At 45.1% G+C, this 19,991-nt stretch overlaps 1 protein-coding gene across 1 annotated transcript in view; it reads left to right on the top strand.

The window, feature by feature from the left end:
* Nucleotides 1-18,379, top strand: part of bahcc1a (BAH domain and coiled-coil containing 1a) — a 71,249-nt gene extending 52,870 nt beyond the window's left edge. Inside the window, exons 12-29 of the mRNA XM_030057319.1 lie at nt 894-1,063; nt 1,347-1,483; nt 1,702-1,815; nt 4,812-4,926; nt 5,240-5,471; nt 5,622-5,816; nt 7,187-7,360; nt 7,495-7,778; nt 9,218-9,298; nt 9,843-9,972; nt 10,063-10,177; nt 10,585-10,660; nt 12,789-12,897; nt 13,033-13,149; nt 13,290-13,451; nt 13,618-14,885; nt 15,140-15,376; nt 15,508-18,379. Of these exons, the coding sequence (XP_029913179.1) occupies nt 894-1,063; nt 1,347-1,483; nt 1,702-1,815; nt 4,812-4,926; nt 5,240-5,471; nt 5,622-5,816; nt 7,187-7,360; nt 7,495-7,778; nt 9,218-9,298; nt 9,843-9,972; nt 10,063-10,177; nt 10,585-10,660; nt 12,789-12,897; nt 13,033-13,149; nt 13,290-13,451; nt 13,618-14,885; nt 15,140-15,376; nt 15,508-15,717 (3,926 nt within the window). The 3' untranslated portion in view covers nt 15,718-18,379. The remainder of the gene's footprint in view (nt 1-893; nt 1,064-1,346; nt 1,484-1,701; nt 1,816-4,811; nt 4,927-5,239; nt 5,472-5,621; nt 5,817-7,186; nt 7,361-7,494; nt 7,779-9,217; nt 9,299-9,842; nt 9,973-10,062; nt 10,178-10,584; nt 10,661-12,788; nt 12,898-13,032; nt 13,150-13,289; nt 13,452-13,617; nt 14,886-15,139; nt 15,377-15,507) is intronic.
* Nucleotides 18,380-19,991: the final 1,612 nt, after the last annotated feature.

The following is a 19,991-nucleotide window of genomic DNA, read 5'->3' as shown; positions in this document are numbered from 1 at the left end:
CATTGCCTGGCTAATTAGACCCCATTGTTTTAAAGTGCCTTTAAAAGCTTCCTTGTTTTTCAAAGCACCATGTGTTGTTTTTTTTTTTTTTTTTCATTCATGCAAAAGGATGTTTTGTGTTTACCACAGCATCCTAATGCATTTAACTGCTCCCAAAAGGCACCTCTGTAAAAAGGGTATCATCAACTGATTTTAGAGTCAGTAATGTTGTCCTCATGATCTGATATTGTCAGCTCAAGGGAGTGGCAAACATCGTTTTAGGCCCACAACAACAGTCAGTGCTAAAACAAGTGAGAAGAATCTGTTTTTTCGGTGTTATTTATGTAAAGACTTTGGCCAGTGTGACTTTGTAAACTAAATTCTATGTCGCCCCTCATAACTAGGTTTCATCCTCTGATATCCAGGCACTAGTCCAGTCCATTAATGGTAGACAGAATCCAGTCAGTGCCACAGGCAGACAGAGCTATATAGGAAAAGCCTGGCCCAGATGGCCACTGACACAGCAGCATCTGTTAAGTCCACACTGACATGACCTCTGAAAGGATATGCCAATGCTCCCTCATGCTGGCTTAATCTGCCCACTTTCTATCCGTTTCTCTCTCTCTCTTGCTATTCATTTGCAATGGAAGGTTATGTCACAAGATAGATAATGCTGAAATATAATACGGAGCTGCATATGCAGGATTTGATGCTGAATGTGCACACAAATCTTTCATATTATGTGTTAAAATCCCCTTTCCCTTCTTATTTATTAACATGTGAATCTCTTTCGTCAGTTTTGAAGGATACAAGTTTAGTCCACTTGCACAGAGTCTCTTAGTCATAGGAATGCCTACACACATGTAAACCCATGTACGACAGTGATATGATTTATTTTGCGTGCTTTCTCATAGGAGAGGAGTTGCTGATATTTGACCTCCAGAGCCTTGCTACCCTGGCTACAGCCCGTGCCTTGGAGATGGGCTCCCAGGAAGGCAGCAGTGCGGGTGCAGGGCGTCACTGTCCAGCCCGCAGGATCCTAAATCTACGCAGGAAATGCAGTTGGACACCACGCAATGAACCAGTAAGCCTGCAACTACAGTTGGGCTTTATTTAAGACCCATATCCTGACGTTATGTACATAGTTTAGTGTATTCCAACAACCTTTTAAGCATTGCAATTGTAACATGTGAAAAGTCAACAAGGATGACACAATAAAGTTAAAAATTTATTTCCATTGTGGTCCTTGATGGTGCTCAAATACTAATTACTGACGCATTTGTGTTTTTACTTTGAACCTTTTTGCTCAGGTGAGTTATTATTTTTATTTTAGTTTTAAAAATAACTGCTAATTGTGTGCATTTCAGGTGTGCCCGGCCAAAGGTGGCATAGAAACAATGGACGGTCCCGAGCTTGCAATGCGTGTGAAATTGGCTGAGCTCCAGCGACGCTACAAAGAGAAGCAGAGGGAGCTAGCCAAGCTTCAGAGGAAGCATGATCATCAGTGAGTATGACCTTGTATATACTTTACCTCAATTTTTATAATGTATTTATATTTCCTCCAGATGACTCTTTCAGCTGCATGAACATGGTTTCTTTATTTTTAAGATTTTATTCGCTAAACCAACTTTGTATGTTCAGATATAGCATCTCAGTGTCTCATTTTTATGTGCTTGTGTGTGTGTGTGTGTGTGTGTGCTTTTCACGTGCATGTGCAATCAGGAAGGAGGAAACACCCCGCAGCCCTGCACGTCGAGGACCGGGGCGGCCCAGGAAGCGGAAACCCACCCTCACCACAGGCCCAGTGTCGTCATCTGAGGGCCAGAGGAAAGTCAAGTGAGTATCTCTCAGTCCATCTCCTTGACTTGGCTACAGTCCAGCTATGCCTGATAAGCCCCTCTGTATCACTGGCACACAGCAACTGCCTCTCATTGGCATAAACAGGAAATGGGAAAACACAGCTGACCCTCTCAAGGAAGTCCACTTGAACCCATTCTCAACCTAATCACCACCAGCGCTCAATTGTATTACAGTATAATCTGTGCCAGTTGCATGTGAGTGTACCGCAACGTGTGTGTGTGTGTGTGTGTGTGTGTGTGTGTGTGTGTGTGTGTGTGTGTGTGTGTGTGTGTGTGTGTGTGTGTGTGTGTGTGTGTGTGTGTGTGTGTGTGTGTGTGTGCGCATGCTTACGCGTGAGTTTCAACAGGTTTCCGCACAGCTAACCCTAAACCTGAGTGTCATGTTGAGCTTGGCTGGGCTGAGTTAGGGGGAAGCTGCATGCTAGCTGGCTGCTAGAGGAGGGAGGGGAGGAGGATGACAGGCAGGGACTGTAATTAGAGTACTGTGAATTCTCCTGTAATCTGTCCCAGCAGCAGGAATGTGACACATCACTGCCATTACAGCCCCACAGGGTCACCAGGGGTCCAAAGGATAACAGGTCGGTCAGACAGTCCAGGCAGTCACAGAGATAAGTTGACATTTAGGGCTTTGATGGTGTGTGTGTGTGTGTGTGTGTGTGTGTGTGTGTGTGTGTGTGTGTGTGTGTGTGTGCGTGCGTGCTTGCGTGCATATGTGCATGCATATGGATCAAACAGCAGCAGGAGAGTTAAAGCCAGGAAAAGAAGGAAAGAGAGAAACTGGAGGATATTCAAGAAACAGGGATCCTGCTTCAATGTCTCAAAATGTACTGATGACACTGAAAAGTAAACTAATGCTCTTGCCAAAGCAAATCGTGGTGTGGGGGTGGGGGTTAAGGTTTGCTGTCAAGCTTCAATTACTCCTGTCATCAAGGTCTGAAAAGCCTTAGTGGACTAAGTGCCACCTTGCAGCATTCTCTATGTCTATCTGTCTGTCAGCCTTTCTCTCTCTCTCTTGCTCTGTCTTTCCCTCACTCTGTGGTTTCTGGGCAACGGTCCACAGTGTTCCCAGCTGCCCCTCTGCGATGTCACCTCCACTTTCCTTCCACCCATGTACCCCTGCCCCCTCGCCAGGCCAGCGCTGATCCGAGTGGGGACGCTGATGCTGGGTGACAATGACACCCAAATGAAAGGGTAACAGGCCAGGGCCCTGCAGCGGAGCGCAGTGGAGGGAGTGGTGGAGGTGGAGATGGGGGATGGTGTGTGTGTGTGGGAGTGCTGGGGTGAGGTCCAGAAGTGGCCTCTCCTGCAGGCCACACTACAGTACACCACAGCCCATCTCTCTATTGTGTCAAAATTTGAGCTGCAGCTACCAACAGCTGTAGTCTTACATTTTACTCCAGGTCTAGCAGGATGTACGCCATGTTTCTGTCACAGGCAGTGGAGAATAGCGCGATGCTTCTGAATGAGGAGCAGGCAGGCAGACGAGGGACAGATTGGCCCCATGTTGCGTTACATGGCAGGGTTATGTAAAAGCATGTACTGTACCTGTCACTCACGCCACTACAAGACGCTGACACTAGTGAGCTCTGATGGAGGGCAGTGGGTCAGTGGGTAACAGCCTAGCCCCCCCTTTCCTTACTTTATTCTGCTTGGACCAGAGGGAGAATCTGTACGTGTGCGTGTATGTGTATGTGTGTGTGTGACTGTTTGAGTGTTTGTGCCTCTCTTGCTCGTATATTGGCTAATCCATGCATTTGTGCAACATGTCCACTGTATGTATGCATGCAGCTGTGTGTTCATCAGTATGTGCATGAGTGTTTGCAGTGTTTCTGTAGTAAGTAATTCCTGCATAGGTCCGCTGTTTTGAATGGAGGCAAGATAGGGAAACTATTGCGCGGCAGCAAACCCTGCTAATCAATTCTGTTTAATTAGTCACTGTATGCTTCGCTCCGCTAGCCCCCCTCCAAGAGGGGAGGGACTCTGTCACATCATGTTTGTCAGCAGCGGGAGGCGAGCCTTGGTGGGGATCTGCCTCACAGGGACAGCTCACACTTCACTGCCACCTCTGTCACTCTCCTGTCAGTCAATGGGCAGACAGTCCCACTGCCCAAAAATCACCTTCATTCTTTCTCTCGGCTATGCTGTCACAGATGCATACTGACACTCACAGATTAGGAGATACACACACACACACACTCTTGGCTCCCATGCAAATTCTATGTTCGCATGTGTCTTTGATGAACACATGGGATTCCAGGTGATATGTTATTACATGCGGTAAAAAGAAGAACCAGGGTGAACTATTGAATGTATTTCCTCAGGAATGGGGGCACACCGCTCTAAGACCTGCTTATTCTGTAAATATGCTTGATGATTTTCCTGAGCTGTATGCACAGTGGGAGAGGGGAAGTTAATCTTTTGTTTGAACATGGCCTGGCTAACGTCGGTGTGGTCTTTGGGCAAGCTTCCAGAGGGAAATTCAAGGGCATTTGGAGCAGTTGGCCTGTGATGCTGCTCAGTGTAGGGGAAAGAGTGTGCCACAGTGATATGGAAATGCTACTGGAGAGCTATGATATTCACTGAGAACAATAGAGCTGCATACAAATGCAGTGCCTTCAAACCATTCACTGTATGTTTCAAAGCTCTTCGGTGCTCCATGGGCTGCAAAGACACTCCCTAGATAAAGCGTTAAGGCTTCTTATACTGCACTGCCCTCACACAATCCCAGGTTGCTTGTTAGATCTCAGTCTTTAAAGTATGTGGTTGGGACACTGGGCTCTCCTTGTCCTTTTTTTCTAATTTTGTTCATCACACGGAGAAAGGAGAGTTATTAGATCCCACAGAGAGGTGACTCAACTCTGTTTTCCCGTGCGATGCACCCCCCACCCCCCCACCCCACCCCACCCCACCCTTCTCTTTCATACCACCACCATTCTTCTCTAATGAATGCCTCTCCCTTGTTTTGACTGGCAGGTCTATGGGGGCGGGGCTTGCCCTGTCGCCTGAGGACCTAGGAGGAGGCGGGGAAAGCCAGAGAAGGAAGAAGAGGCTGTCCAATCGGGGCTTTGAGCGACTCAGCGGCACACAGGTCAGGGTCTCCTCGTCCTCTTCTCTTTTGTCCTCTATGCAACTAGAAATAAAAGAGGCCACTCTTTGTTTCTTTGTGTTTGATATATTCCTTTGTCGCACACTATTTCTAATTAGGTGCTACCCTCAGGAGTCAAATCCCCTGCTCTCCATATTAATATCTTTTTCATTGGGGCTTCTTCTGTTCCTTTTTCTTCTCTGTGTGTGAGCAAATGAGAGCTCTCTTCCTCTGACGTTCTGCTGCTTTTGCTGATTCTGTGACCGCGAGTGTAACCGGCTCTCCCTGGTTCTCTCATCTCTCTCTGTTGCTTCAGATAAAAGCGCAGGGCTGCAGAAAGAGCGGTCTTCACGGCGTGCTAAGCTCCAAGCTGGCTGGTGATGTAGCTCGGCTCAAACAGAAGACCCCGGGTAAGAAGACTCTCTCAGGGACGGGCTCCAGGGACAAAGAGGTTTCACCCTCCAGCTCCATCCCAAAGCATGGACACAGAACCCAGGGTAGCAGTAAAGCTGACTGTAGGCGAGAGTCTGGGGGACAAAGTGACACAGGTAGATACCAGCAGTCACACCTTTGGTTCTGCCTGACGCTGTTTTGCTTTGTGATAAACAGTGCGTGCATTAACTCTTGAAACTCCAAATAGCTAACTAAGATACTGTGCCTAGATTTGAACTGTGATGGGTGTTTATGAACTCTCTTAGCAGCTAGCGTGGACAGTGGCCCCCAGGAGAGCTGGACTGGAATGGTGTGTCGAGGGAGAAAGAGAGGATCCACCACCCTGACCCAGGGCTCGTCCAGTCTGAGCCAACCCAGAACCAGGGTCCTCCGTGGCCAGAGACAGGAGGCAATGGACGAGGGAGAGAGCACCCCTGCCGATAGTGACACCTCTGATCAAGGTGAGCTAGTGAATAGTGAGTTGAAGAGTCAGGTAATAGGTGAACTGCACTGACTTCTTTATCATATACCAAAACCCAAAGCATAACAGTGTCGCTTCACAACAAGAAGAACCCTGGCCTGGGCCCTGTCTGTGTGGAGTAAGTGTATGTTCACACTAAGCTGGGTAAATTTGAAAATGCAACCTTTTTCCCCCTCTGTTTCACACTAAGCTGCATTTTTCCACCCGTGAAAACAGGGTGTTTCGAAAAGGCTCTCCAAAGGATGTAAATGTGAAAACCCCAGTCTGACTTTGTATTGTTGAGGGAGAAAACAGAGCTTTCAAAAATTCTAACGTAGGATTGCCATGTGATATAGGCTGTAGTCCAGTATCAAGCATATGCAGGTCTCGCTCATAGGTGTGTACATGCTCAGTAGGGGACGTTAGGAATTTTGGGGTGTTTCAGTGGGGATTGTGGGCTTTTGGAAAATAGACTGAAAACACTAGTGTGGTGCAGTGTAGATGAAACATCACAATGTCTTTTTCAAATTTACCTGGCTTGGCATGGACATGACTCTAAACTTCCAGCAGGTATGAAGGTAATTTTCTACCTGTGATTGACTGGCAGCCTGTCTGGAGTATTTCCCTGCCTTCAATCCAATGCATACTGGGTTAGGCTCCAGCCTCTCATTACCTTGAATTGGAATAAATTAGTAAAGAAAACAAATGAATGAAATCTTAGAAACAGGTTAACCTTTGACCCAAGGTCAGGCTGAAACATTGAGGTGCAGTCTTCATTAATGTCATCATTGATATCCTCATCAGGCACCTCCCACCTAAGATAATGCCGCCCACTAACCTCCAGTGTGACTTTTTAAATTTGTAAATCACTTTCAAAGCACTCAGCAACAGGTGCATGAAAAAAAAGTCATGATGAACGTCTCGCAAATGATTGGGATGTCAGCAGCGTGTGGACATTTGACACCTCAGCGATGGGCTTTCTTGCCTAGTCTGGGCTAGATGTGCAGCCACAGCTGTGGACAGTTGCCTGTGAGAGGCTCTGACAGCCCTGGAGACTAGCAGACTGGGAGACAGACCAGCTAGAGGGAGTGCAGCAACACACACAAACACACACAGTCTCGCTTAGCACACTCTAGCCACACTTGAGGGGCTCAGGCCGGCATACACCATTCAGGAAAAGCACATCATACATCATTTCTGTGAATAGTTAGGCTATACTTTTAAATTTTAATGAAGTGATTATTAAGTGGTATGGTATTGCAAAAGTTGAGTGTTTGTAAATGAGAGACAGACTAATGTATATGAGCGAAGTCAATAAAATTTTTACTCAATATACTAACCTTATACTGTATTGTTTGTTTTCTCCATTAGAAGAAGAGGAAGAGGAAGGCAGTTATGACAGTGATGAAGGACAAGACATCAAAGCCCATCTTTCAAGAGACATCACCTCAAGCTCCTCTGTGACAAGTCCGACTCCCTCATCAGTCGTAAAGCTGGAAGCCAATCAGAAAGCTAGAAACAAGAAAAAGAGACAGGAGCTTTACGGTAAGACTGCCCTTTGAAAATGATTTACAAGTCAACAGAGCTCCCCCACATTTTCATGGGAAGCATCTGTTTTGTGTTTCTCTTGCTGGCTCGTTAGCTCAGTCTAAATCTGTTTCTCTAATTGAACCGCACAGGCTCCCGGAGTCTGTCTGGGACAGAGGGAGAGGTGAAAGTGAAGAAGAAGGCCCCCTGTAGGCTAGGACTGGCCACTGCAGTCAAGAAGCACCATGAAGATATCGGGTCTGAGGGAGTCAGGAGGCCACGCGGGCCCCGGCCCCAGGAGCATCGGTGGGGCAGTCTGGGGACCAGAGGCAACCTCTACAGGAGGAGCATGGGCCTGGCCACATTCCCTACCACCAGTGAGAGGCTGAAGAGGGCCACGCGCAAGAGCACCATGTTGAGAGGCACAATCAATAAGGTTAGCAGGACAGAGCAGGGAACTGCTCATGTACAGGAGAAGCATTATCAATCACTCATCTACAGCTGGGTTTGTACCACTTTTTATCCACAACAACCATATATGAAATCAGAAACCCAGATGGATAAGGTTAATATCTTTAAACAATTCTTTATATCACAAAAAATGTCTTGCATGCAACTGACCTGAAATAATTCACTCAATAAATAGCGAGGAAAAGTCATCTATTAAAGTAAAAGTGAAAAGTGTTCAAAAGTGATTTTGTAGTAGCACATCCTCCCAGAGATGTCATATGCACTGCTGCTCCCATGTATAAGGACACTTACTTATGAAGAGCATTCTGCACTTTGCTCACCACCAAGAGGGGTGTAGGTAGGCCTATAAATATGTCAGCAGTGAAGAGCATATGAGAGCAAGAAGATCAGGTATGTAAAAAAAAAAAAAAAACATTAGGTAACGCCAATTTGTCTACAAACCTGTTAGCCCTGTGTAATCCCTCCCCCATAATGACGTTATGTTTGTTTTCTTTTGCAAGTGACACAGTGATAACTTTTTAATGAAGTACTGTACAGCTGTGGAAAGCTGAGTTTCTCCTCCATCCTTCTCTGTCATCATTGCTAATATCACATAAAGCTGTGAATAGAAGTGTTTTAAGTGCTTAGCTGCCAACCTCGAATTATTACTTCAAATAATATTTGGATTGATCACTTTGACTCAGCGGACAGCCCAAAGGCAGTGTTGCCTTTAAGATGGGCATCACCACTTTCTCTCTATAAGTAACTCATCTTGTGTACCAACTTTAAGGCACCCGTGTGCTCATTGTGCCCACTTCATGTGCTAAAGATACATTTCTTTGCTTTTGAACTGCATGAAATATGGCCAACATTTTCTTACATTAAAAATCTTCCGCAAGATAATTCAGTTCTGGATGAAACAATTAGAAAGCCAGCTTATTTATTTATACCAAGCTGAATTTGCATTTTTTTTCTGACATTGCAAAAGCACATTTGAAATTCATTAAACAGTTGGGTTATGTGACAGTATTTGGTTTACTGTTTTTGTTAGTTTGGTTTCAAAAGCATTTGTCATGACTAGGGAACCAGCTGATAATCTGAATCCTGACTCAGCGCGGAAAGTGTGAGCATTATAGCGCTTCTCTGAACCATTCCCAAAGACAATGTGATCATGAGGGAGAGATACATTCATGCAGAAGGAACATGTAAACGCTCACAATTACTCAACAGCCTCAATCTTACTCAATCCTCCACATTGCATAACCAGAGCTCTGCCAACAACCCCCTCCCCACCCCCTACACACACACACACACACACACACCCCTTCCCTTGCACTTGTTGGAATGAATCATAACCAACAGGCATGTGGAGATCTCTAACACTCTCACCACTCATCCTGTGTATCCTCATGTCCACTTTCACAGAGGAGAAGCTGCTGGTCAGGTGGGGCTCCATCTCCACAAAGCGAGGAGAGCAGCAGAGGCAGAAGAAACAGGGACAAACAGGTAACTCATCGCAGAAAATGTAATTACACAAAAGCAATCACATCCTTAGCCAGCTAACCAGGCTTGGTCAGAACATGCCCGATGCCTCCACAACTGCACATTTTGCGAGAAAGCCAGCTTTTACTGCCTTCTCTCAGCATCTCCAGTGAAATCTTGCTGTCCTATATTTCTCACCCTGAGGAACGTTGCTGCAGAACTATTAAAAGTACTTAGCACATAGTACATCGCACGTAGCCCAACCACCTGCTGAGTAATCTTGGGGGAGGAAAAGGTGGGAGATGAGAAGTGGAAAGGGAGGGGGTAGGTGGGGTGGCTCACACCTTCCGCTGTGACGGAGTGAAACAATGTTAGAGGAAAATGGCTGCTGACAGGGGACAGTAAAATGCACCGTGAAGTCCCCTGCTGTTAGTCGCTATACTCTGAGTGGCAAGTTTTTCTTCCTTTTCTCACATTTTCTCTCTATTTCCAATTCTCTATGTTTCTCTGTTTTTTTGTCATCCATCCCTCCGTCCGTCTCTTCTTCTGGGCTGGTCATCTTCCACAGCCAAAGGGACGAGCAGTGAGTCGCCTGCTTGAGAGCTTTGTGGCCGATGAGGGCTTTCAGCTGAACGACAGCAGCTTCTCCGAAGGGGAGGGGGATAACAGCCGTTCATACAACCACAAGAGCACTATAGGTGAGGAAGAGCAGCACTAAATAGATAACCTTGCGGGAAATAAAGTAGTTGCAGTGATGCTAAAATGCTGATCGTACCTTTGCCTTGCAGTTCCCAATTGCATCCTTACCAAAGAACTCTTAACCGATGGTCTGAAGGTGTTGATCTCCAAGGAGGATGAGCTTTTGTATGCTGCCAGGGTCCACACTCTTGAACTGCCTGACATGTAAGGACACACACCAGCATGTACACACATTTCCCAGTGACTGCAGAGATTCACTGTGAAGGCCTCTGCTACTCTTGGCACCTGCAAGCCTACCACCCCAGCAGGAGTCCACACACCTCCTGCAGAAAGCTCTTTCCCTCTGTTGCTCTCTGTCTCTCTCTCTCTCTCCTTTCTTTACGTAACAAACCCCATGTCCTCCCATACCTGGCTCACTTGGCGTATCGATGGGACCCCTCTGGCTCAGGCACAAAAAAGACGGCAAAAAAAAAAAAAAAGCAGAGTGGGAGTAGTGTATGACAGGAGCCAGGCAGGCTTAATGCAACCAGCTGAAAATAGCCTCATCTCTCTCTCTCTCTCTCTCTCTCTCTCTCTCTCTCTCTCTCTCTCTCTGCTGTGCTCTTCTCCAGCTTCAGCATTGTTATCGATGGTGAAAGAGGAAACCGCCCTAGAATCTACTCATTGGAACAACTGCTACAGGAAGCCGTAAGTTCACCCTGCTCCACTTTTCAAGAGACAAACAGGACCCCTTGGAACAGGAATAACCTTCACATCGTTTCCCTTCCAACTCTCGTCTTCCTTTTAACCACCCCTACATTTTTCTAACACACCCAGACCATCCTTCTCACCCACTTTGCATTTCTACTTTGCCCTCCAGCCTTTCTGTGTCTCTCTGTCTGCTCTCTCTCTCTCTCTTTCTCTCTCTCTCTCTTTCAGTCTCTTTCCTTGTCTTTCTCTCTCATCCTCCCTTAAATCTCTGTTGAGGTCATTTAGGCTATCTAAACCTCTTAAGTGAATATGAACAGATGGGAGGCAGGATCTTTGGGTTTGTGTGCATGTGTATGAGTGTCTGTGGCTGTCTGTTAAACACAGCTCTCTGTGTGTGTGTGTACGTGTGTGGGATAATCCCACTAACACCTGGATACATTCATGTTTTGGAGTTTTAATGGTAGATGATGTGGACTTCACATCCCCACTGCACATGGTGACCAAATGATGGAGCTGGCTAAAAGCTTAGATGACACAGAGACACCAAAGCATATAAACAAAGGCAATCTAATGATGACCTGTAGGGATACAAAAATGTGGGGTTAGCCCACTATTGTTGAGACATCCATCATTTTCACTATAAAGTTGGTCAACCCTCTAGTTTCCTCCTTTGCACTTGGGTTGGCTACACCAGCCTGCATCGTAACAGTGTGAGGATGTGTGTTAATCATGTGTAATTCTCACTCAGCTCCATGTTAAACTAAGATTGTCAGTTTATATAAGTCATCCATTAAATGGGACATAATTATAAGCTGTACAAACCACAGCACATTCTTGGCTGGCTTTCATTTGCATTTAGGTAACCTGCAATCCCTGGTTTGCTCTCCACTCAAGATGAAGGAGTGTTTGTGTTTACTCTAGTCTGTGACTTTTGTCCCATATTCTGACAGAATCCTGGTCTATGCTCCAATAACACCCGGGTCACCTCAAACGAAGCCCACATACCCTCATCCCCTCCGACCATGGAAACCAGTCAACATTATGATGCAACTGGCACACAGGGCCCTAACACATTTGGATGTACTGGACTAAAGGATGTTTGCATGCCATCCAATGCCCAAAGCTTATGATACAGAAATTATGGGGCAGGGATTAATTAGAAGAATTGCAGCTTGGATTACTTTTTTTTGTCACACCATTAGTGGACAGGAAAATGTTACTAGAGGGCAGAGTGATTACTCCAGTGTGTTTTACAGTTCACGGTCAAGGGTTGCTATAGTATCCACCCGTACATCTGGTCCACAGGATCAGTGTTCATCATCTACTTGATTTTATGCAGTAGACAGCCCTGCCTCTCCACTAGTCTGTTTACTGTCTGGCCGCTTTTCTCTCATCCATGTATGCTCACTCATAGTCTGTGTAATATAAAAAAAAAAAAAAAAAAAAAAAAGAGTTCCCCCACAAAGTCTCCACCACAGAGTGCCTTTTACCATCTCTCCTGGCCATTTGATGCACAGCACTCTTGGCAGCTGTAGCCTTGTGTAAACACTCATCAGATAGCAGCTGGTTCTAATTACGCCATACTTCCACTTTCTTGTCTTTCAATTCGTCCATAAGCCATTTATGCGACTCTGACACCCAACACCCCAATATTCACCAACCCCCCGCCCCACCCCCAACCCCCAAACACACACACACACACGCACACACATACACACACAGATCCACATACCCAAACCCACACCTCATCAGTCAAAGGGTCCCTCGCCATGGCAACAGTAAATGAAAGCAACCTGAAAGAGCCCCCAGTGAGTGGCGGATGCTAGGGCTGCCTGCATTGTTGGAGGGAGGATCTGGCAACCTGCAATCACAAGCCCTCCATTCAGGCCCTCTTTAGTATTACTCAGCAAGTCAGGATTTACTGCATCATGGCTTCCGCTCTTTTCAGCCCTGACTGGCACATTGGCATGAGATAAGTGCCGCTTGGAAACGTGGCTCAGTGGCTGGCCATGCACAATGCTCTCTTGGTTTCTCACTGTGTATGTGTGTGTGTTTGTGTGTGTGTGTATGCATGTGTGTGCGCTGCCTGTAATGAATCTTAATTATGTTTCCGTTTTCCTTTCAGGTCCTGGATGTGCGTCCAGAGACAGAGGCTATGCTCAGTGAAGGGACGAGGGTGTGCGCTTATTGGAGTGAACGCTCACGCTGCTTATACCCAGGTTATGTTCGCCGAGGTAAGACAGCAGCATCTATTGTGTCTCTATCTTTCTCTGTTTGTATCTTCTGTCTCTGTTTCATTGTTATTCATTATAAATGTTTTATCTCTTTCCTGCTCACCCGGGTAATTGCATTCATTTCTTCTCTTGCAGGTGGCTCATCTGATGAGGGGAAGCAAGGAGGAGTGATGGTGGAGTTTGATGATGGAGACAGAGGGAGGATCTCCCTCCCCAACATCCGCCTGCTGCCCCCAGGATACCAGATCCACTGTGGGTGTCTTTCAACTGTGTGACTTGAAATTCTTCCCATGTTACAGTGTTGTGTCTGCCTCTGACTAAACACTAAATGCTTTCATTAATGCATCTGAGATTTACTCTACACCACTAATGCACCACCTCTTGTCCTTTAGGTGGGGAGTCATCTCCTTCCCTGCTGGTACCCAGCGGGATAACAGCCAGGAGGAGCTCCAGTCTGGAGCAGGCACCCCTCAGTAACAGACCATCTGACAGACCCACCAGTACCAACACTGACATCAGCAACCAAACTCCACCTGTCCACAAAAGGAGGCCAGGTAATAATTTGACATCTTGCCCAGTTTTATATTTAAAAACAATTTTATCTATGTGGAATATTCTAATAATGTAGCAATAGACTACAGAGCTGACAGTTTCATTCATAAAAATAGAGGAAAACATGCTGTTGTTATGCATGACATTCATGTACTTTCTTCATTTCAGGGAGACCTAAAGGTTCTGGGAAAAAGCAGAAGCAACAGCAGCAGCAGCAGGCTGAAAATGCCAATAAGAGTCCCTTACCCTTTCTGGGTTGGCCTTCTATGGCTGTCCCCAGGAAGAGGACCTCTGACAATCTGTTTCAGCTCAATGGGGCCCCCAGAAAGACCCTGAGAGGGAAGGAGGATGACCTGTTTCTTTTGCCTCAAACCCAGCCCCTAGCCTCCACCCCAGCTAAAGGCCTATTCAGCAGCAGCTCCTTTGAGGTGGACTCATTCAGCAGCATTGCTAACGGCTACTCCTCCTTCTGCACTCAGTCCGCAGGGCCAGGGCCAGGGATGTCTCTGGGCTCCAAGAGTGGACCTTATGGTCAGAGACGCAGGCAAGATGAGCTGGGCATGCCAAGGAGCAAGAAATCTGGACAAGAGTTTCTGGTCAAGCTAGATCATGAAGGAGTGACCTCTCCAAAGACCAAGAACAGTAAGGCTCTGCTGCTGCTTGGTGGATCAGGGTTTGGATCTAAGGGTGTGAGTGGTCTGCCCAGGCCAGAGGCTTACTCTCACCCTATCCTCTTAGTTAAAGACAACAAGAAAGGCGGTGCCTCCCGGGCAGAACTCCTCCTCAAAGGAGCCCCACCTCAAAGAAAGCCCTCTCCATCCATGGGGCTGGGGGAATATGGTGACTTGGGTTTCAGCTCCCACCGCGACTGCCACAGCTCTTATTCTGATCTAGATGATGAAGAAGAGGAAGAAGAGGAAGCAAGGAGGAGGGCTGCACTGGCTGCAGCCTCAGGAGGGTTAAGGACGGCTGGCCGCTTTCTTTCCCGTCTCTCTGTCTCCTCTTCCTCTTCTGGTTCTTCCAGCTCCTCCTCTTCTGGGTCTCTCTCCAGTTCTAGCCTCTGCTCCTCTGATAACGACTCCTCCTACAGCTCAGAGGATGAAGATGGTTCCACCTTGATGCTGCAGAGCTGCCTGTCCTCCCACCGGGGGTTGCTACAACCCCCTGAACCCCCCACCTCTTCAGGGCCACACCAACACTCCTTTGTGGCTAAAGCTGTGGCTGTGTCTAATGCCAAAGGAGGTCCCCCTGATCAGGTCTCCAACAGCAAGTCCCTGAAGCGGAAAGAGTGCAGCAGCTCCACCTCTAAACCGTCCAAGGACTTTGTGAAGAAGCCTAGGATGCTGTCAGATGACTGCTCTATTATTCCGAGGCCCAAGATGTCTGCCTTCCTTGCAGGACGACAAATGTGGAGGTGGTCTGGAAACCCCACACAGGTAAGAATGGCATAACCTTTTTTCTGTATGTCATCCCATCAGTATGGCCAGCTGTTTAATAGCTGGAATGTCCCTTCATCAAAATGAGTTGAGTTAAATCAAGGTAGATTTCATAGATTGGCAATGATCAGTAACAATAATAATGATTGAAGAAAAGTGATCAATATTTTTTTTTTCTCTTACCAATTTTTCTTTAAGACTGTGGTGGAACATATTCAACAATTTCTGGCTTTTTTATTTGTGGTGTTCCACAGAGGCGTGGTCTAAAGGGCAAGGCAAGGAAGCTTTTCTACAAGGCCATTGTGCGAGGCAGAGACACAGTGAGGGTGGGAGACTGTGCTGTCTTTCTTTCTGCTGGACGCCCCCACCTCCCATACGTGGGTCGCATTGAGAACTTTTGGGAGTCCTGGACCTCCAACATGGTGGTCAAGGTCAAGTGGTTCTACCACCCTGAGGAGACCAAGCTGGGCAAGAGACATCGAGATGGCAAGGTGAGCCACACAGGCCATAGTTTTATGGACATTAAGTCTATAGAGTAACTTTAATAGATTTAAAACATTACCTCTTTGGTTGATTTTGAAGTATGATGGTACAGCTAACTTTTCATTTTCCTATCCTCCAGCATGCACTATACCAATCATGCCATGAGGATGAGAATGACGTCCAGACAATCTCTCATAAGTGCCAGGTGGTGAGCAGGGAGGAGTATGAGCGTCTGACCCGCAACCAGAAACCCAACAGCACCCCCCCAGACCTCTACTACCTGGCCGGGACATATGACCCCACCACTGGTCAGCTGGTCACTGCTGAAGGGGTGTCCATCCTCTGCTGAGGCCACTCCCTTGAGGTTACTACTGATGGACCCCTCTGTTGGAGGAAGGCTCAGAGTCCGCAGCTTTACCTAAAAGACCTTCCAGCCTTGGAGGGAAGAATGGTGTTCCAAGGTGTCCATGGCTTTGCCTTAAGGACCCCTGGACTTGACGTCAGCACCAAAGCGGGGCTGTCTGAGGCTACACACTGGAGTGCAAGGCTTCTTAACCTTTGCGGAAGGGGAGGGGATCACCAGTCCTGATATGCACCCTTTCTAGGAGAACTATAGATGAAAGTCTGGGTCTTCCTGGGCATCACAGAATTCACTGACTGACCTTCACTGGTCTAGCTCATCTATTTTTAATAGATGACATGTGATTGACAGCTTCATGTCTGAGTTTTGGGACCATGTTCCCAACTCCTGTTAGGTCACCAAAGGAGAGCTGACAGTGCACTGGACTGTGCAAAGTACCATGAGGCTGACTGGTCTCTGAGGACCAATCCTTTAAGGTAGCCTTACCTGAGGGAATGAGAACGAAAGTGAGGCAGGGGGCTCTCCCTGGACCTCATCATTCCAGGGATGTTGAAAAAATGTAAAAGATGTAGATAAAGTTGATGTCTGTAAATAGTTTGAATTCTTTCCAATTAAGCCATACACTTCAGTACCTCTCGCCTGTCTTAACTGTTCAGGTGTACATTGTACAGTTCAATTATTAGTTGTATTGTTGTCTGTTGTCTATATGTACATAAAAGCTATTTTATATAGGAGTTTATTGTATATATGAGATGTATCTTTCCATGTTTGCGATTGATTTATTTTTCTATGGGTGTAGGATATGTTGTTTTTTTGTTGTTGTTGTTGTTTTCTTTGCTTTAGGAAGTCAAGATTGAAGATGTTAGTGTTGCACTGCACATGCCCTGCTGAGACAGACAGACAGAGCACAGACAAAGAGAGAAGGATTTAGTCTATTACAGGACAAGACTCACTTTCTGAGAGAGGGGGGTCATCCTGTTTAAAAAATAGGTCAAGTGGCTTTTTGTAAAAGTGTCCTGTTACTTCACATTTTTGTTGTCCTATTTTATAAACACCTTTTATTTATGTACCTTTCAGTTTGTCATCAACACAAGGCAGATCCCACTGGACTGCAATCACGGGTCACAAAAGAATTAAGACTAATGAGATAAATATACTTTTTTGACACAATGTTTGTGTGTGATGAGTGTCATGGCATCACTATAATCATGCCCACACAAATCAATTTAGAACAAGACTGGGTCAGTTAAGGAAAATGTGTTGCATGTGCATTGCACTCTTGAGTGCATAGTTCAGCACATTACGACCTGTAAAATACCAAAGTGTCTATAAGATCTTTATTTCCTTTATTTAAATTTAACATATGTCAAGCACCTGTACTGAAATCAAATCAGAAATCACTGGTAACTTCTTATAGAATACTTGTCCTTCACTATTTGCATATATATTGGCTTTGCATCGTGACAATGATTTCTTGCACATGTAACTGCAGTTTTGTTTAGTGCAAAAATATGTGGCAAAAGGCCACCTGGAAAAGTGGCTAAGAAGGTCAAGGTACTGACAAAGTAAGAGGTTGAATATTGACAATTTCTTGGAATTAGTCCATTTTAGTTTCATCAGCCATCTGTGTCTATTTTGTACAGTACATGCACGTACTCAATGCTAACTGTGAAGGACAATCAGATTCACAAAGCAATGGACATAGAATAGGTTCACTCAATCTGATAATTACTTAAGTTTATTTTATTTGTGCCAAGTACATTTTTGTCAGTTTTTTTTCTTTATTGTTTGATATGCAATCCTGAGTATTCTTTGTTCACAAAGTTTTTATTTTGTTCGTCAACATTTTATTTATTGTCAATGTTGCTGTTTGTTCACCATGCCAAGAGCGCTTTATGAGAATGTGACATTGTTTTTCTTGGTGTGATGTCGCATTTGCATTTCTTAATAAAACTCTGGTCTTGTAGAGGCCACCTAGTGAAAAGAAATAAAGCAACACTGGATTCTTCTCATCCACAAAACCTCTGTGAATGAATTTCATTATTTTTCTGTGTCCCCTTTCATCTTACTGCACCTGCCATTTCCCATCAAGACACCTAAGCTAAACCCAGCATTTTTTTGCACCTATTTTACTATTTTCAGAATTTTTGTAGTTGAATCCAAATGTAAAACAATGCTTTGCTCTGCATCATACTGAATAATAACAAAATCTTCAGATGTCTAAAGATATTAACATCAAGCATAGCGTGTGTGTGTGTTTGTATGTGTGTGTGTGTGTATGTGTGTGTGTGTTTCAGACAAAGGGAATAGGGTGCGATATGAATGTGCTGGATATTTGAGACCTATCTCTGAAAACCTCTGTTTTAGTGACAGAGACAAATGAGCCTTATTACAAGTTTTGGAGTGTTTTCTTCGGTGCTGTAATTGATGGATAGATTAAAGTTTAGCTAATTTGCTAAGCTATTGCCTTTAAAAGACAGACGAGACAACATGTTGTTGTCCAAAGGGTCCATCAAGCCAAAGAGAGAATACTGACTTTAGAGAGGTAGACTACTGTAAGTCAGTACAGGTGCAAATGCTACTTTTGTCCACAAATGTTTGATGAAATTACTGGATTTGTTAATGTATTAAAAGGGAGGTAAACTGATTTTTGAAAAAAAGAGGATGTGGGAATGTGTACCCATTGACACAACTAAGTTCATGTGAGCTTTGAGTTCCATAGTAAATAAAGAGACAGATGTGTCATGGCATTGAAAAAAGCCCATTGAGTTTACCTGCCAAGCTGTGTAAATATTAGATGTTGACTCATTCTCAGAGATGGATGTGAAATTTGGTGATTCATGATGATGTATATTTGCTGTTTCTTTTTTACTTTCTTTCTTTGTTTTATGTTTGTTTGTTTGTTTGTTTTTTTCTTCCTTTTTTTCCTTTAAAATGAACTGGTTTCTTGATTAATGTGTCTGTGGGGAAGAACGCAACCAAGAAAAAGGCCCAAAAGGTTCCCAAAACTAAATGATCAATTACTACTTTGACTCATTATGCCAAGTTTTGTCCTTAGCCCCAAGGGGAATTTCCATCAGCCTTGAGTGTATTAATGTTTTTAAAGATTTGTAAATGTGTAAATTCTGTATTTGTGTTGAAAACTTTACATAAAAAAATCTGTAAAAGATTTTTATAGATGGCATATGAATAAATACCATTACTGAAAATATCAGATCTTATTTCAGTTCAATGTATTACTCTTTTCTGATCAGAAAAAACAAATCCATGCAGTCACTTTTTTCAGACCTCCTGCATGCAGGATTGCAGCCATAAGGAAAGGCGCTCTCTAGTGGAATAGAAAGCACACTGCACCACATCACAAAAAAAAGAAAAAGAAAAAAATCAGATCGCCTGCTCTTTATTCTGCTCTTTATTGTACACTTCCACGGAGTAGAATCATACATTTCCAAATACTGACATCCTAAAACAGCGCGCAGAATGACAGCAACAATGTGTATCCTTATCCCTTCACTGCCTGGAGCACAAGCTATATTACTCTATCCCACCATATGATCCATAAGCTATCTGCACATTTGCATTTGCTCATCAGCTTTGACAAAGGCAATCTCCGTAACCTGAATCAGTGCAATAACCCTGCTGGCATGCCCTCAGGGAGGCACAATATGGGTCAGTGACCTTTCTCTGCAGGCCCAGGGGTCTTTTTGTCCTGCATGGAGCCCTAGCACTGCCGCCCCTCCCCCCTGCTGCCCAGACGGGGGTTAATGGGCACATCAGTCATCTCCAGCAGTGGCCCAGTGAACACAAACAGTGCTGTTTACCACCACAACCTTTTGTGTTGACTATGGCCAGTGCCCCATGTCCAAGCCATGGCCCTTCCTGCATCAGCAGCTTCAGGGTGGGAGGGACTCTTGCGGTCACCACTGGGGCTTAGCATGGGGATGGGAATGGGCGTGTGGGAGGATTAGGTAATTATCATATGTTTTGAGAAGGTTTTGCTTCATTACCTCTCTGTGCTAAGGAGATACATGACCAAGATTAGATCTATGTGGGAACTAATATGGACAATTAAGGTTGGATTTGGAGTGTGAGCACTTTCAAAATTAAAACAACAAAACAAACCAAAAAAAATACCCCTCTCGAACAATACAGGTACAGAAGTGATTTACTGTTTTCCTTATTTTTATCAGAATCTTGAATATATACAATGGAGCCTGTTACCTCTCACTCAACATGTTATCCCACCTTTATTTTTCACTGCC

This window comes from Myripristis murdjan, chromosome 8 (genome assembly GCF_902150065.1).
Source record: "Myripristis murdjan chromosome 8, fMyrMur1.1, whole genome shotgun sequence".
NCBI classification, from domain to species: Eukaryota; Metazoa; Chordata; class Actinopteri; order Holocentriformes; family Holocentridae; genus Myripristis; species Myripristis murdjan.
The sequence above is the reverse complement of the archived record's forward strand: the minus strand, read 5'-3'. Positions and strand labels throughout refer to the sequence as shown.